This window comes from Oncorhynchus gorbuscha, linkage group LG20 (assembly GCF_021184085.1).
Source record: "Oncorhynchus gorbuscha isolate QuinsamMale2020 ecotype Even-year linkage group LG20, OgorEven_v1.0, whole genome shotgun sequence".
Classification (NCBI taxonomy): Eukaryota; Metazoa; Chordata; class Actinopteri; order Salmoniformes; family Salmonidae; genus Oncorhynchus; species Oncorhynchus gorbuscha.
Window position 1 is genome coordinate 22,359,127 of NC_060192.1, and position 18,822 is coordinate 22,377,948.

General features: G+C 41.8%; 1 protein-coding gene and 1 pseudogene across 2 annotated transcripts; one reads left to right on the plus strand and one right to left on the minus strand.

Moving 5' to 3' along the window:
- Nucleotides 1-2,472: 2,472 nt before the first annotated feature.
- LOC124006853 lies at nt 2,473-6,181 on the minus strand (annotated as a pseudogene).
- Nucleotides 6,182-9,609: 3,428 nt separating this feature from the next.
- LOC124007032 (stomatin-like protein 2, mitochondrial) lies at nt 9,610-18,285 on the plus strand. 2 transcript variants are annotated; one of them, XM_046317283.1, is made up of 10 exons: nt 9,610-9,759; nt 13,128-13,289; nt 13,441-13,540; nt 13,638-13,696; nt 13,793-13,894; nt 13,977-14,111; nt 14,788-14,932; nt 16,713-16,792; nt 16,893-17,021; nt 17,163-18,285. In XM_046317283.1, exons 1-10 carry the CDS (start codon nt 9,718-9,720, stop codon nt 17,280-17,282), a joined length of 1,074 nt encoding a protein of 357 aa, XP_046173239.1. In that variant the 5' UTR covers nt 9,610-9,717; the 3' UTR covers nt 17,283-18,285. The 2 variants fall into 2 exon arrangements, with proteins under 2 accessions (XP_046173239.1, XP_046173240.1); XM_046317284.1 differs by lacking the exon at nt 9,610-9,759 and adding an exon at nt 10,742-10,897.
- The last annotated feature ends 537 nt before the right edge of the window (nt 18,286-18,822 follow it).

Below are 18,822 nucleotides of genomic sequence, written 5' to 3' on the forward strand. Positions count from 1 at the left end.
TATGTAAAGAAAAAAGTATTTAATAAGAATATTTCATTCATTCAGATCTAGGATGTGTTATTTTAGTGTTCCTTTATTTTTTTGAGCAGTGTATATATACACACACACAAAGTTGAAGTCGGAAGTTGACATAGGTTGGAGTCATTAAAACTTGTTTTTCAACCACTCCACAAATTTCTTGTTAACAAACTATATTTTTGGCAAGTCGGTTAGGACATCTACTGTTTGCATGACACAAGTAATTTTTCCAACAATTGTTTACAGACAATTATTTCACTTATAATTCAGTGTCACAATTCCAGTGGGTCAGAAGTTAACATACACTAAGTTGACTGTGCCTTTAAACAGCTGTCAAATTCCTGAAAATGATGACATGGCTTTAGAAGCTTCTGATAATTGACATAATTTGAGTCAATTGGAGGTGTACCTGTGGATGTATTTCAATGCCTACCTTCAAACTCAGTGCCTCTTTGCTTGCATTATGGGAAAATCAAAAGAAATCAGACCAGACCTCAGAAAAATCATTTTCGACCCCCAAGTCTGGTTCATCCTTGGGAGCAATTTCCAAACGCCTGAAGGTACCACGTTCATCTGTACAAACAATAGTACGCAAGTGTAAACACCATGGGACCAAGCAGCCGTCATATTGCTCAGGAAGGAAATGCGTTCTGTCTCCTAGAGATGAATGTACTTCGGTGCAAAAAGTACAAACAAATCCCAGAACAACAACAAAGGACCTTGTGAAGATGCTGGAGCAAACAGGCAAAAATGTATCTATATCCACAGTAAAATTAGTCCTATATCGACATGAAAGGCCACTCAGCAAGGAAGAAGTCACTGCTCCAAAACCGCCATAAAAAAGTCAGACTACGGTTTGAAACGGCAAATGGGGACAAATATTGTACTTTTTGGAGAAATGTCCTCTGGTCTGATGAAACAAATATAGAACTGTTTGTCCATAATAACAATCGTTTTGTTTGTGGAGGAAAAAGGGCTTGCAAGCCAAAGAACACCATCCCAACCATGAAGCACAGGGGTGGCAGCATCATGTTGGGGCGGCAGGGTGGCCTAGTGGTTAGAGCGTTGGACTAGTAACCGGAAGGTTGCGAGTTCAAACCCCCGAGCTGAGAAGGTACAAATCTGTCGTTCTGCCCCTGAACAGGCAGTTAACCCACTGTTCCCAGGCCGTCATTGAAAGTAAGAATTTGTTCTTAACTGACTTGCCTTCTTAAATAAAGGTAAAATAAAAAATGTTGTGAGGGTCACCTCCACCAGAACAAAGACAATGCTCTGGGAACCCTTAGGCCTCGAACATCAACCTGCAAATTTAGAGATTTTTTGAAAATAAATAATGCTTAATAAAATGGCAGAGATGATTAATAACATGGTATAGAATACGCACGACTCCTTAAGAGAGCATGATCTATCACACAGAGCAGAAAGGAAGGACACTAAAAACATATACTGTGATTCATGTGAATTGGCACTTCGAGTGCAAAAATGGTGTGCAAAAATCTTCCACACCATTAGATGTCTCCTGAGGATACCAGTTGCACAGACTGATGCAAAGATCAGAGAAGAGAGGAGAGGAGGTCCTGAGTCAATCGCAGGGGTGTGTCTGTGTTCGTTTTTATGTGCCCCATTAATGAATAGGTAGCGTGTTGCTAGCTGAAGAAGGGCAGAGCTGAACTGCTGGGGACTCTCTGTCAGTCTCATCTCCATGATAGCATTGTCCTCGCCTTCCTCCCCACTGCCTCCTCTTCCTCCTCATCCCCCGCACACACCAGCGGCCAAGCCACTGCACACGCGCAAACATACAGACACGTCAGCAAAAACTGAGCTTCATATTCATGATCAATATATGTCTGTGATTTATTTAGAATTCAATCTACACTTAACCAGCATGGCTACCACAGCATTCTGCAGCGATAAGCCATGCCATCTGGTTTGTGCTTAGTGGGACTATCATTTGTTTTTCAACAGGACAATGACCCAACACACCTCCGGGCTTGTTAGGGGCTATTTGACTAAGAAAGAGAGTGATGGAGTGCTGCATCAGATGACGTGGCCTCCACAATCCCCCGACCTCAACCCAATTGATATGGTTTGGGATGAGTCGGACCCCAGAGTGAAGGAAAAACAGCCAACAAGTGCTCAGCATATGTGGGAACTCCTTCGAGAATGCCAGGAGTGTGCAAAGCTGTCATCAAGGCAAAGGGTGGCTATTTGAAGAATCTCAAATATAAAATATATTTGGCCTGCCTGGCTGGTTCCTCCAGAGAGCAGTGCATGCGCTGGTAGAGCGGGGGAGAGGAGGTGGTGCAGCTCTGCCTGGGGGCTGATGCCTGTGCTGGCCCTGTAGCGGGGTGGGAGGGGATTTTATCCAGGGCCTTGGACAGGGGCTGGTACCCTGGTCTTGATGAATACGGTGAGCAGCCAGAGCAGAGCTAGCCCTAAACCCAGCAGAGAGAAGGCAGCCATGAGGAGGGCCCGCTGGACCAGGCTGATCAGCTCAACCAGGTTCCTAAAGCTGTCCTCCGGGGTTTCAGCCATAGCCCACTGCAGTCCAAAACAGACTGGGGGGGGGAACAGGAAGGGGAACAGGAAGGGATGGCAGGAGCCCTGCTCCTCCTGTCAACCATGAAAGGAGTGGGAGAGAGAGCCTAAAAACACCCCCAGGCAGGCCATGTTTGGCCGCTAGGCACCAGGACCCCTCAGCATAGCCCCATGTAAACAGCTGACCTGCAGCTATACACACCCCTACCCCAGTGGCTGCCACCAAAGGGACCCTCAGCAGGCCACTCTCCCTCACCAGCACAGAGGACATCATACCACGCAGGTACATGCCAGGAAAGCTATGCCGGCAGCCATCTTGGCTGGGTCGAAGCATGCCCATGTGGCTCGGCAGGTGTCCCGAACAGAGGTCAGGTACAGTTGCAAGGAGGTCACTAGCTCTGGGGTAGGAGAGTGGCCATCATTGACAGTGGTGAGGTACTCAGAGGAGGCGGCGGGAGAAGTCTGCATGCAGCTGAGAGACAGACACTCGATGTCTTTGGCTATTCATGTTTCAAATATGTGCAGAGAAGTGCAGTAAACTGTAATATTCAATATACAGCACATGAATGTATCTGGCATGATTACAGCTCTGTGATGACCTGTTTGGCATTGATCCACAGCGCCTCCGCCTGGCTGAGACCTGCTGGTGCACCCCCTATCTGGCTGTCTGCAGGGAACCGAGGCAGCAGGACCTGCCCACACTGCTGTAGGGGATGGGTATGCCCAGGAGCAGGGCAAGGGTAGGTACCAGATCTGTCTGGGGCACCACCTTAGAATCACTCTACAGGGAGATAGAGACAAGACAAAGGTCATTCAACGTGGAAAAATCAATGCCAGACATTACATTTTGTCAGCTGGTTATTGTCATGCAAAAGACCGCAAGGTAATTGACAGGTAGACTAATTAACAAACACATTTAGCATCTCCAGGCCTCCATGCCGCTGATGTGTGACATTTGGAAAAGTATAATACATCTATTTAATATACACCATCACAATAAATGCATTATTTATTTTAAGAAAATGTATTTCAGAAGAACAGAATATGAGTTAGACAAATGTACTGTATGTTATCTGGCTATGCACCCTGCCATAAGGCTGTAGAGTTGTTCATTTATTAGACAAGATATGCTTAAGTCCCATGCCATTATTTTATATGATAATTGAACTTCGCTGTATAAAATAAAAGTGTCTGTGTAAAAGTGATCAATTTAAAACAGGTACTACAGTGGAAAGAAAGTATGTGAACCCTTTGGAATTACCTGGATTTCTGCATAAATTGGTCATAGAAGATAAGATCATATTTTAAGTCACAACAATAGACAGTCTGCTTAAACTAATAACACACAAACAATTATACATTTTCATGTCTTTATTGAACACACCATGTAAACATTACACTTGCGGGGTGGGAAAAGTATGTGAACCCTTGGATTTAATAACTGCTTGACCCTCCATTGGCAGCAATAACCTCAACCAAACGTTTTCTGTAGTTGCAGATCAGACCTGCACAACGTTCAGGAGGAATTTTGGACCATTCCTCTTTACGAAACTGTTTCAGTTCGGTAATATTCTTGGGATGTCTGGTGTGAACTGCTCTCGAGGTCATGCCACAGCATCTCAAATCAGGTTGAGGTCAGGACTCTCCAGAAGGCGTATTTTCTTCTGCTGATTTACTTCTGTGTTCTGGGTCGTTGTCCTGTTGCGTCAACCAACTTCTGTTGAGCTTCAATTGGTGGACAGATAGCCTAACATTCTCCTGCAAAATGTCTTGATAAACTTGGGAATTCATGAGGCAGCCCCAAACTATGACTCCCTCCACCATACTTCACAGTTGGGACAAGGTTTTGATGTTGGTGTGCTGTGCCTTTTTTTCTCCACACAGTGTTGTGTTCCTTCCAAATAACACAACTTTAGTTTCCTTTGTCCACAGAATATTTTGTCAGTAGTGCTTTGGAACATCCAGGTGCACTTTTGCAAACTTCAGACGTGCAGCAATGGGGTTTTTTGGACAGCAGTGGCTCCTTCCACGGTGTCCTCCCATGAACACCATTCTTGTTTAGTGTTTTACGTATCGTATTGTAGACTGGTCAACAGAGATGTTAACATGTTCCAGAGATTTCTGTAAGTCTTTAGCTGACACTCTAGGATTCTTCTTAACCTCATTGAGCATTCTGCGCTGTGCTCTTTTGCAGGACGGCCACTCCTAGGGAGAGTAGCAACAATGCTGAACTTTCTCCATTTATAGACCATTTGTCTTACCACGGAATGATGAACATCAAGGCTTTTAGAGATACTTTTGTAACCCGTTCTAGCTTTATGCAAGTCAACCATTCTTAATCTTAAGTCTTCTGAGATCTCTTTTGTTTGAGGCGTGGTTCACATCAGGCAATGCTTCTTGTGAATAGCAAACTCATATTTTGTGAGTGTTTTTTATAGGGCAAGGCAGCTCTAACCAACATCTCTAATCTCGTCTCATTGAGTCGACTCCAGGTTAGCCGACTCCAATTAGCCTTCGGGCTCACATGCTTTCCCCAACCTACACTGTTAATGTTTAAATTATATATACAATATAGACACGGAAATACAATAATTTGTGTCTTATTAGTTTAAGCACCCTATGTTTGTCTATTGTTGTGACTTAGATGAAGATCATTTCAAATTTGATGTTCAATTTATGCAGAAATCCAGATAATTCCCGGGTCACATACTTTTCCTTGCCACTGTATATCCTAGATTGAGTTATGTAACAATTTTAGTAGTGAAAGACACATTTTAGAAATTTAAATATATATGGTCTGCATGATGCGACTATGGGCTAATGATGATTTTAGAAAGTCATAAAAAAAGAAAAGAGCTTGCTCTCTACCTTGCTTCAGGCTGCACACACTGTTCTCTCATCAAGTGATCATATTTTCACCCATCAGACTATTCTCAATTGAATCCTGTCTTTACTAATATCCAAAATAAGCAAAGTTGTAACGTATTTAAGCCAAAATACTTTAAAGTACTAGTTAAGTTGTTTTTGGGGTATCTGTACTTTACTATTTATATATATTTTATTATAACTTTCACTTCACTACATTCGTAAATAAAATGTACTTTTTAATTCCATACATTTTCCCTGACAACCAAAAGTACTTGTTGCATTTTGACAGGAAAATGATCCAATTCACAAACTTATCAAGAAAACATCCCTGGCCATCCCTACTGCCTCTGATCTGGCAGACTCAGTAAACACCAATGCTTCTTTTGTCAATTATGTCTGAGTGTTGGAGTGTGCCCCTGGCTGTTGAGCAATAAAAAATCAATACCAATTCTGGTTTGCTTATTAAGGACTTTGAAATGGTTTATACTTTTATTTTTGATACTTAAGTATATTTAAAACCAAATACTTTTAGACTTTTACTCAAGTAGTATATTTAAAAAAGGTATATTTAATGTATATTTACTTTTACTCAAGTATGACAATTTAGTACTTTTTCCACCATTTAATTTTTTGGGGATCTTATAATGAGCCATTATCAAATGGGCAAGTAAAGGGGCAAGACAAAAAAGACATGTCATCCGTATGCACTGGAATAGCGAATGGAGGTCACTTTCCCGCCATTACGTTGTTCACTCATGTCGTGTAAGGCTACTCACCGACAGGTGATATTCCGCCCTGTCTCTGTATGCCATGGGCTCTCCAACACTGTTCCTGCAACTACCCCGTGCTTAACTTTGGGAAGCGAAGTGAAATCTGTTCAAGAACATCGATAGTAATATGTTTTCACAAAGAAACATATTTAATTATACTGCTGACAGACCCTCTCTCTGCACAGTGGAAAACGGAATGAAGGAGATGGAAACTCACAGTGGGAGATGTTCTGTAGCTAAAGGTAAAAATGTGAGCCTATCATTTAAAAGTCCCTATTACTTGACTATTGAAAATCAATTACTAATGCAATATAAATGTAGGCTAAATTTGAATGTGTCAAATTCAGTTATTTTTAAATGTTTTATTTAGGGCTTGGACTTATAAACTCAGCAAAAAAAGAAACTTCCTCTCACTGTCAACTGCGTTTATTTTCAGCAAACTTTAAATGTGAAAATATTTGTATGATCAAAGCGAGGTTCAACAACTGAGACATAAACTGAACAAGTTCCACAGACATGTGACTAACAGAAATGGAATAATGTGTCCCTGAACAAAGGGGGGGTCAAAATCAAAAGTAACAGTCAGTATCTGGTGTGGCCACAAGCTGCATTAAGTACTGCAGTGCATCTCCTCCTCATGGACTGCACCTGATTTGCACACTGTGCAGGTGTTGTTACACGTGGTCTGCCACTGCGAGGACGATCAGCTGTCCGTCCTGTCTCCCTGTAGCACTGTCTTAGGCGTCTCACAGTACAGACATTGCAATTTATTGCCCTGGCCACATCTGCAGTCCTCATGCCTCCTTGCCTCCTAAGGCACGTTCACGCAGATGAGCAGGGACCCTGGGCATCTTTCTTTTGGTGTTTTTCAGAGTCAGTAGAAAGGTCTCATTATTGTCCTAAGTTTTCATAACTCTGACCTTAATTGCCTACAGTCTGCACGTGCATGTTCATTAATTGTTTATGGTTCATTGAACAAGAATGGGAAACAGTGTTTAAACCATTTACAATGAAGATCTGTGACGTTATTTGGATTTTTACAAATTATCATTGAAAGACAGGGTCCTGAAAAAGGGACGTTTCTTTTTTTGGTGAGTTTTATATTAGGCCTATGCTTATGCATAAGCTCTAATACGCATATAGGTGTTTTGAATTCATCATCACTTTAGAAAGAGCTGTCCATTTCGTTGTGCTAGGCTTCGAAACAACATCCACAAAGACCATGTTTTCCACTCAGTTTCAACCTTCAGTTGAACTTCATTTTTCAAATTGATAAATCACAGTGATGTGATTTTTAAAAGCACATACTGTTTTGATGATGTGTTTGATGTGATTTCCATACCATTTGCATTGATGCCAGAGTGGTTATAGGGACAATTGAGCCCCAAGTACCAGGCCATTAGGACTGATGGTCGTTAGCGGGTTGAGTACTACCAAAGCATGTCCAGAGTGCATCAGATCAATCTAATTTTATTTGTCACATGTGACTAATACAACCTTACTGTGAAATGCTTACTTACCTTAACCAACAATGCAGTTCAAGAAATATAGTTAAGAAAATATTTACTGAATAAACCAAAGTAAAAAATAATAATAAAATGAAACACAATAAAATAACGAGGCTACATACAAGGGGGCACCAGTACCCAGTCAATGTGCGGGGGTACAGGTTAGTCAAGGTAATTGTACATGTAGGAAGGGGTAAAGTGACTATGCATAGATAAAACTGTGAGTAGCAGCAGTGTACAAAATTAAGGGGGGTGTCAATGTAAATAGTCCGGGTGGCAATTTGACTAATTGTTCGGCAGTCTTATGGCCTGGGGGGGGCTGTTAAGGAGTGAGAGAACAGTCTAGACTGTGGTCTTTGATATTTGTTTTAGCCTTCCACTGACACCGCCTTGTATATAGCTCCTGGATGGCAGGAAGCTTGGCCCCAGTGATGTATTTAACCTCTGTAGCACCCTACGGTCGGATGCCGAGCAGTTGCCATACCAGGTGTTGATGCAAACAGTCAGGATGGTCTCGATGGTGCAGCTGCACCATCTGGGGGAAGACCGTCAGAAATTCCAGGATCCAGTAGCAGAGGGAGGTGTTTAGTCCCAGGGTCCTTAGCTTAGTGAAGAGCTTTGCGGGCACTATGGTGTTGAACGCTGAACTGTAGTCAATGAAAAGCATTGTCAAATAGGTGTCCCCCCCTTTGTTTTTACACTGTTGCTACTCGCTGTTTATTATCTATGCATAGTCACTTTACAAACCAACTCAACTAACCTGTACCCACGCGCACATTGACTCAGTACTGGTTGCCCCTGTATATAGCCTCGTTGTTATGTAATTTTCTTGCGTTACTTTTTGATTTAATTAAAAATCGCACCTTAGTTTATGTAGTAAATATTTTCTTAACTCTTTCTTGAACTTCATTGATGGTTATCGGCTTGTAAGTAAGCATTTCACAGTAAAGTTGTATTCGGCACATGTGACAAATACATTTTTTTTTAAAAGTTATTATAATATTTTTTGTCCATCACCCCCGATTCAGAATATATAATTTTCATAGTCATGGCACACTTTGTCTAAGAGCTATTGAAGATTGAACGATGGAAAATATATAAATATTTAACAACAAAATAAGCAGTAGATTTTCCACTATCCACCCCTGATTCAGAATATAACATATCCATAGTCATGGCATGCTTGGTTCAATAGATATTGAAGTGAGAAAACCGAATATCCAATATAAACATATTTTACCTCGGTCATCAGCTTTTGTTCTGATGTAACTTAGAGCCCAGCACAATGTAAAAACTATTGGCCTCATCAGTGCTTTATGTTGTTGTTAATAAAATAAAAAAATAAAATAAAATAAAAAATTAAAAAACTCTTGGCCTCATCGGTGCTACCATAACAGCCGCTCATCAGTTGCAAGTGCTAGCTACCTGGCTATACTAACTTCTGACCTTGTTTTAGCGTTCCGTCTTTTCTTCTCTCTGCCAGGGCCAGCCAGCAACGAGACAGGAGCCTCGGGTACACACAATCCGATAATACTCCCCTCTTATTTTCATTGGGACTCCAGCTAATGATTATATTGCCACGCGGAAGTGCATGTCGCCACACGGTCAGGTCTCGCTGTAACACCGGTAACCCTCGCTGCAATGCCGGTATGCGCACTGCAACCAATGTTTATATAAATCAATGACTACAACATATGAAAAGTGCGGGAAATTTGGACTCAGGTTGTTGTCAACCTACACAACCATGCTTAAAGACATCAGAACGTGTTGAACTTATTAAACATTCACAATGTATATGTTTTAAAGTTAGAATCATGTATTTTTTTGCAGTAACCTGGACAGATAATCGCCAGAGTTCCGTTTCCCATATCAACAAGGGGACGTGTTTAACCAGTGCACCACTTCAATGTTGTAACTTTCGTTTCCTGGGTCGGCCGAGTGTCACACACGAGAGGATATTCATTTTTATTTTAAACTAAGCCACATACATATCAGCCAACAATTACGTTAAGAAAATGTTCCAAATATTGTGCCGGACCGGTGGTGCTGTTTTAAAGGTAAAATGCAGGGTATTTCAATGCAGTTAGTTTGCTAGCTTGCTAAACCAGTTAGCTAGCTGCTAGCCCGATATCAGACCAAAGGAGCCAGACACAACATGTTCTGATTAAAGGGCAAATTGGCTCTGGAATCCAAAACAGCCAAATTCTCTATTTAAATGTGAATCGATTCTCAATTGCAGTACGGTTCTAGAAACATCAATCCATCAACTTTCATATGTCAAAATAATTTCACAAATTCAAAATACACACTTGCTGTGCACCAAAGGAGGAAGCGGAGAACCATACACATCAGTGAATTTCATACAAATATTTAAACGTTTAAAAATGTATCCTTTTTTAGATACAACTATACAAAATCGATTCACATGTCACCAAATATACAAAATCGATTCACATGTCACCAAATAATTGATTAAATTACAATGTTTTGCAATGAAGGTCTACAGTAGCCTCAACATAGTTGTAAATGAGAACTTGTTCTCAACATTCACCTTATGACACCTGGTTAAATATTTTAAAAGGTGAAATAAAACTTAAAAGGTGGGGTTTCAGGTGTCTCCGGAAAAACAGCCCTCTAGGGAGTTTGGGGGAGCCAGCACCATGGTCAGTGGTAGGGAGGCGAGCAGGCCAGAGGTGGATGACTGCCCTTATTTGGGTGTAGGGCCTGATCACTTGTTCTCAACTAGCTTACCTGGTTAAATAAAGGTGAAATAAAACTTTAAAAAAATACATAACTGAGGCTCATGGTTCTCACCCCCTTCCATTGACTTACACAGTAATTATGACAACTTTCAGAGGCTGTCCTCCAACCTATCAGAGCTCTTGCAGCATAAACTGACATGTTGTCCACCCTATCAAAGGATCAGAGAATGACTCTAGTATTGAAAGCATAAGCTACACCAAGCTACCACTGCTGTGCATAAAATGTGTTGAGTAGTTGACTCAGAAAGATAGATGACAATTTTGAACCAATTATTTTCTTCAAAAATAAAGGAGGAGGACAGAGAGCTATATTTCATTTAAAAAAGCAAATGCAGCTAGCTAGTTTAGCTTACTCACACACAGCTCAAGTATAGGGAGGCTTTGTTAGCTAGCTGGGTATGAATATCCAACAGTGGAACAATTCCTAGTCAAGGTAAGCTTTTGGTTTTACTAATTTATTGCCACCAGGGCCCACCTGTGAAACTGCTTAACGACTGTACTGCATGATTGTAGTGAGTTTACTAACACCTTAGTTCTAGTAGCTATGTTGACTATGACGTTACTTTATCTTATATGGTGACAAGGATGTAGCCTGTGTGTAGCAGTTATGATATGAAGGTTTGGCTTGGAAAGGTTTTTTCACCTGGACACAGACCGCTGATGTGTTGTGCATTGAAGTCCACAAGGGAAGGGAAAAGGTTCAGAGGAGGAGAGTGCGTAGATGCAAGATGGAATGCAACAAGCTGTTTGTATATGGCTAGGAAAGTTAACTGTTCTGGTGTGATTAGGGGAGTATTTATTCAGCTGATTCTGTTAAAACAGAACAAAACAGGGATAAACATACCTGCATTTGTCCAATAGAAACTTGTTTACACCTTAGATTAGCTAGATACAGGCAAGAGTGTGCAAGGCGGTATTGAATGTGTCACTGTCTGTCACCTCAAATCTTTCTCTCGACCTGTGTGCACCTACATTGTAAACTTCCATTCATAGGCTAGGTTGTAGCAACCTCATCATGGGTATAGGGAAAACGTGAGTATTTTACCTTTATTTTATTTAACTAGGCAAGACAGTTAAGAACAAACTCTTATTTTCAATGACGACCTCGGAACAGTGGGTTACCTGCCTGCTCAGGGGCAGAATGACAGATTTGTACCTTGTCAGCTCAGGGGTTTGAACTTGCATCCTTCCGGTTACTAGTCCAACGCTCTAACCACTAGGCTACCCTGCTGCCATAGATGCATAGATAGGTTTAGCTACTAAACATATCTATGTTACATTGAACTGGGTGAATGGAATATGAATGGCAGTCATCCAACATGCTGTAATAGAAATAAGTCCATGCTCATGAAAAAGAAAATCGCCCTCCGTCATCATAAACTATAAAAATTGTCCTCAAATGGCACCGACCATCACTGCGGTACACTGTTTTAACTGGTTTTAACAGTTGCAGCCAACAATATTTTAGCAGTGACAATACGTTTGTGGCATCCATCTTCAGTTTACACACAGGTGGGCAATCTGACGTCTGTATTGGCCTGCAGCATTTACGGTGACAGCCTCTGCAGAAGTCTGGGCATTCATACTGCTTCACGGAGCAGTGCTGTTGAGCAGAGCTGTTGTCAAGGATGTGCGTTTGTGTTTATATAGCACCTACTGTCAATCAATCAGGTCACTGCGGAGCTATATGGAGCCCGCCACATTGTTACAACATTTGGGAGGCGATGGGGTAAGGAGCTCAATTTGGCCTCTGCATGATTCTGGAAGCTTCGCAATTCCACACGGAACCTCCAACCACATTTTTGTATTAAGCATAAATTGGCTTTTTGTGGAAAAAGGATCAAAGCAGATAGTTAACAAATAGCTACCCAAACTAACTATTTAGCAATCTTATGGCTTGGTGGTAGAAGCTGTTCAGGGTCCTGTTGGTTCCAGACTTGGTGCATCGGTACCATTTTCTGAGATATACTGGGCCATATGCACTACCCTCTGCAGCGCCTTGTGGTGGAATCAAGCATTTGCCATACCAAGCGGTGATGCAGTGAGGCAGCTCTAGTATTTTTTTGAGGATATGAGGGCACATGCCAAATCTTTTCAGCCTCCTGAGGGGGATGAAGCATTGTTGTGGCCTCTTCACGACTATGTTAGTGTGTGTGAACCATTATAATTCCTTAGTGATGTGGGCAACGATGAACTTGAAGCTCTCGACCTGCTGCACTACAGCCCAGTTGATGTGGATGGGGGTGTGCTCAGCCCTCCATTTCATGAATTAATAGAGCTGACGTTATTCCTTATTCAACATGTCAGAGAGGCATGTTTGTTCTACATAGCATATTTGTATCTGAATGTTCCAAAACGTTGTGTCCTGCTGAACGCACCCTGGGTATTCAACTCATATCCATCATGTTAACTAGCATTGAACCCAGAAAGAGTACCAGTAGATAGCTAGCTGGCTATGGTAGAAACTACCAGTGAATAACAAGCAAGGAATTAATAACTATTTAGATATCTAATTTCTATCATGTTTAGGGTCATAGCTAATCACTGAGGTTTCAAGCTCCATCATTATGTAGCTTTTCAAGTTCCAACGCTCATGGAGTCATTTTCTGGTCATGATGCAACAATGTGTCACTCTGATGGTGTTTGTTATTGTTTCCCTCCAGCATTCCCAGAGGACAGTGCCCACAGTGCCAGTGTTGTGGGCAACACAAGCCCAGCAGCGATGGGCATCCAGTCTACCCATGAACACTGTGGTTCTGTTTGTACCACAACAAGAATCCTGGGTTGTGGAAAGGATGGGCCGCTTCCATCGCATCTTGGAGCCGGTAACTTACCCATTGATCTGCAATTAGCCAGTGATCTGCACCCTTAATTATGATGTCACACTATATCACAGTATAAATCCTGAATATATATATATATATATATCAAATTTATAATTTTTATGCATCTTGTCCTCTTTTGTATATTCTATAGGGCTTGAATTTCCTTATCCCAATCCTGGACAAAATTCGTTATGTTCAAAGTCTTAAAGAGATTGTTATTGATGTCCCAGAGCAGTCTGCGGTCTCTTTAGGTGAGTGACATCACTGTGTTTGTCACTGTCATTTTCACTGCAATGTAGTCAGTTGGTCATCGGCTCTGGATTAACTGATGTCTGATTACATCCACAGATAATGTGACACTACAGATAGATGGAGTTCTCTATCTTAGGATATTGGATCCTTTTAAGGTAGGTTGGTGAAAACCATGATGTCTTGATGTTATTGTTCATTGAATGTTTTTGCTTTGTTTTTAGATGTTGATAACAAGATGTACTTCCTTCCAGGCCAGCTATGGAGTTGAGGACCCAGAGTATGCCGTCACCCAACTTGCTCAGACCACCATGCGCTCAGAGTTAGGAAAACTGACCCTGGACAAAGTATTCAGGGTGAGACTCAAAATTGTGTTTCAGAGTGAATTTGTATTTATTTACCTCATTACCTTATTGTTTTATATATTTCTTTCTTCAGGAAAGAGAGACCCTAAATACCAACATAGTCCACTCCATAAACCAGGCATCAGATGCTTGGGGAATCCGTTGCCTTCGTTATGAAATCAAGGATATACATGTTCCACCTCGCGTCAAAGAGTCCATGCAGATGCAGGTGAGAGGGGCCGGCCCTGCTGCCAACAAACTGGGAGACATATCTTCAACCTGAAATTATCGCAGAACATGAGCTTATCTTAGCCATTCAGTTTTGTATGTGTACAGATGCACTCTCTTAATTTGATCACTCTGTTGTTGCAGAAAATGCAAACTTGTAGTGTATTTTGAAGTCCAACTCGAGTCTCCTTTTCAGCTCATTTATCACATTTCAATAGGTGGTCCAGGTAAATCATGACACAGCACAATGGGGGGGGGTTGTTTTTTAGACAACTGCAAACTTCAAGAAGTACGGCATACAAGGAGTTGGTCAGCTAGGGATTCATGATGTCATCGGCCTCCCCCTTTCTTGAGTGACAATAGAGGAGTAATATAGAACACTATTTTGCTCAAAACCTATTTTATTACTATTTTAGTGTGTGTACTTTACTGTATTTATGCTTGGGATATCGCTTTTCATCAGCAAAAGTTTTTTAAAAATCGCTGAAGGACATCTTAATTTTAAACTTAAACTCAAATTTCAGACTTGATTTGCCCTAACGAAAAAATATCAACCCACAAAAATGTCCATTAATTATAATCCACATAATAATTCACATTGTTTTCCTGCTGTGAAAAACTGGTCAAATTAAAATAGAACATCTATACACTCTTTCTGACTGCCTTTCATTGTGTAGGTGGAGGCAGAGCGTAAGAAGAGAGCCACTGTGCTGGAGTCAGAAGGGCACAAGGAAGCAGCCATCAATGTTGCTGAGGGTCGCAAGCAAGCTCAGATCCTGGCCTCGGAAGGACAGAAAGCAGAACAGATCAACAATGCAGCTGGTAGGTTGATACACATACAGTGCATTCAGAAAGTATTCAGACCACTTGACTTTTTACACATTTTGATACGTTACAGCCTTATTATAAAATAGATTAAATAAAAACATGTACATCTATACACTGTTAGGTTCCAAATAAACAGAGTAAAAAAACTCATGGACGCTTAGTAAAGCTCAAACCAAGTTTATTCACCCACTGTGTCATACAGCTGCAAATGACAAACATATCCACATTCACCAATACACCTCTGTGGCTATCCAGAACCTTAGGGATATCTGTTCTTCCTCTGACCTGACCTCGGGCCCCAAATTCCTTACTCCTCCCCATAGGATCCCTGATGTCCAACAATAACATATTGACAAAATGTAAGCGTTCTACATTCCCCTCTCTCTCTGTGAATTTATTTTGTTCAAGTTTAGTAGTCAGAACCCATCAACACAATTTCCCATAATGACGAAGCGAAAACAGGTTTGAAGTCGTTTTTGAAAACGTAAAACAAATAAAAAACAGAAGCCTTATTTACTCAAGTATTCAGACCCTTTGCTATGAGACTCGATATTGAACTCAGGGTCATCCTTGTTTCCATAGATCATCCTTGAGATGTTTCTACAACTTCATTGGAGTCCATCTGTGGTAAATTCAATTGATTGGACATGATTTGGAAAGGCACACACACCTGTTGATATAAGCTCCCACAGTTGACAAAAACCAAGCCATGAGGCTGAAGGAATTGTCTATAGCGCTCTGAGACAGAATTGTGTCAAAGCACAGATCTGTGGAAGGGTACCAAAAAATGTCTGCAGTATAGAAGGTCCCCAAGAAGACAGTGGCCTCCATTCTTAAATGGAAGTTTGGAACCACCAAGACTCTTCCTAGAGCCCGGCGGACTGGCCAAACTGAGCAATTGGGGGGGAAAGGGCCTTGGTTAGGGAGGTGACCAAGAACCCGATGGTAGCTCTGACAGCTCCAGAGTTGGAGCTCTGTCAGAGATGGTTGTCTTTCTGAAAGGTACTCCCATCTCAGCAGCACTCCACCAATCAGGACTTTATGGTAGAGTGGCCAGGCGAACACCACTCCTCAGTAAAAGGCACATGACAGCCTGCTTGGAGTTTGTCAAAAGGCACGTAAAGGACTCTGACCATGAGAAAAAGATTCTCTGGTCTGATGAAACCAAGATTGAACTCTTTGGCCTGAATGCCAAGCGTCACATCTGGAGGAAACCTGGCACCATCCCTACGTTGAAGCATGGTAGTGGCAGCATCATGCTGTGGGGATGTTTTTCAGCGGCAGGAACTGGGAGACTGGTCAGGATCAAGGGAAAGCTGAACAGAGCAAAGTACAGAGAGAGCCTTGATGAAAAACTGCACCAATGTGTCGGAGGAAACACCGTACACCTAGCGACCTGGTCAGCACGCAATGCGTCCGGCCCGCCACAAGAGTCGCTAGTGCGCGATGAGACAAGGATATCCCTACCGGCCAAACCTTCCCTAACCCGGACGACGCTAGGCCAATTGTGCGTCGCCCCATGGACCTCCCGTTCGCGGCCGGCTGCGACAGTGCCTGGGCTCGAACCCTTAGACCACTGTGCCACCCGGGAGGCCCCGAACGGCTCCTGTTTGCTTCATCAAACTTAGTTGAATGCACTGACTGTAAGTCACTGGGTAAATGACAAATGTTTCTGTAATGTAAGGAAGCTTGATGTACAAGTACACCCCCTGGACAGGACTCTAGTCTCTGTCACCATTTCCGATGAATGACTCTTATCTTTATCTTCACTTAGGTGAGGCCAATGCTGTCTTAGCCAAAGCAGAGGCCAAGGCTAAGGCTATCCGGCTGTTGTCAGAGGCTCTAGCTGAGCAGGTAAAGTAGCTCTGATGGCTTCATCGTGTTCATGTAAGTGTGTACATGATGTATTGTGTCTAAATGGCACTTGACCCAACTGTCATTGTGTTTTGGACAGAATGGAAACGCAGCAGCCTCCCTCAGTGTGGCTGAGCAGTACGTCTCAGCTTTCTCCAAGCTAGCCAAAGAGTCCAACACTATCCTGCTGCCCTCCAACTCTGGTGACATCAGTGGCATGGTCACACAGGTCTGTCTGTTTCTTATGCTATTTAATTATGTGTGATTGCACAGGCCATCTTCCCTGTCCCTCCCTTTCAACACACCCTTGTCTCTCACTCTTCTTCCTATTTCAGAACAGTAACAGTATCTATTTTTCCCTTCTCTTTAGGCTATGGCTATTTATGGCAGCCTGGCCAAGCAAAGCTCAAAAAAGATAGAATGTGTGACCCCAGTGACCCCAGAGTGGGCGATGGAGAAGAGTGAGGACCCTGCACCACCAGCCCAGTAGTGAATGATGTCAAAACCACTCAGAGTCAGGCACAGAACCAGAAGCTGTGCCAGACAACCACGAGTGCCTGTTCAACACCTCTGTCTGGCCCAAAGGACACGCTGCAGGACAGAAGGGCAGGATAAGAACGTAAAAACTTTGGGAATGCTTAACAGCCTGGAAACATCAACCCATTTGAGACAACACATGTCACTTACACATTGTTTTATTTTGAATGAGTGGTATTGTACACAGTACGTACACACGTTCCAATTGCAAATCCACGAGCTGTCGTATTGATACTCTTCTCTTACATCAACAGATCAAAGGACTGCAGTGGTAGGTATGATAGTAAACTGCTAGACTGGTTTAGGGCGTTCTGAATTAGCTCCTGGGTAATAGGATATGATCTATTTTATGTGATGTACTGTTGCAATGATAATCTCCTGTCTTCTTCATGTCCAATTATTTGTCCTTCATATGTTTTCATTTCATAGTCTCATGAATGTTTTAGTTCATGTAAGTGAGAGCTTGTGCCCTGACATTAAGATCCTCCCTGGTTCAGAGCAAGCAGAGAAGGGAACAAAGGTCAGATTTAAATATATAGTGTCGGTCAAAAGTTTGGACATACCTACTCATTCATGGGTTTTTCTTTATTTTCACTATTTTCTACATTGTAGATTAGCAGTGAAGACATCAAAACTATGAAATAACACATGGAATCATGTAGTAACCAAAAAAGTTTCAAAAATGACCTCGGATCAAAAATACATTATGGAAGTGCAATGTTTTATTTCACATCAATACCAGATCGAAAGGGTCATCTGTGAATGAGGAAGGTTTGACATAACATATGAAATGTGTATATATACAATGACAATACACTATCCTAACCAAAAGACCAATAATGGCCTTCCATGTACAATTTCATGATGATGCTGTCACTATTAAAGGATTTGTGACTGGCTTTAGGGAAGATTGTAACATTCATCATAATAAATCTTGGGGAAATTATTGGTTTGAATGATTTGGAATTGTACACAGCAGGGATTTCATATTTTTTATTTTTCCATATTGTTCATTGTAGTAAATATACATACAAAAGTCAGTCACTGAAAGTTTGAAAATTAAATCTTAGTAAAAAAAATATCCTTTATGATTTCCACCACAGTATGCATGTTACACATAGAAGCCTCAGGGAGGGGCTGTTGAGTTATTTAGGGATATTTTGTCTACTAGTACCAGCCAAGCCACTTACAGCTTTTCTAAACCATTTCTGGTGCCACCATGACTGGGAAAATATATTAGGGACTAGTCCAGAATGCTGGGTATGGGTTCAAATAATGAGTAGTTATTTATGTGGCAAGGTGATTTGTGGATCAGTCAGGCACCTGTTGCCAGCGATGTCACACTAGCCCCTAATCTTGCTGTTCCACCACAGCTGCTTCAATATCACCAATTATATGAACCACCCCAACCAAAGCTGTAGGTGATCCTAATGGCTGCATTAGGTATAATGACATCATTCAGACTCAACAATGAAAAGGTGTTGGCCACTTAG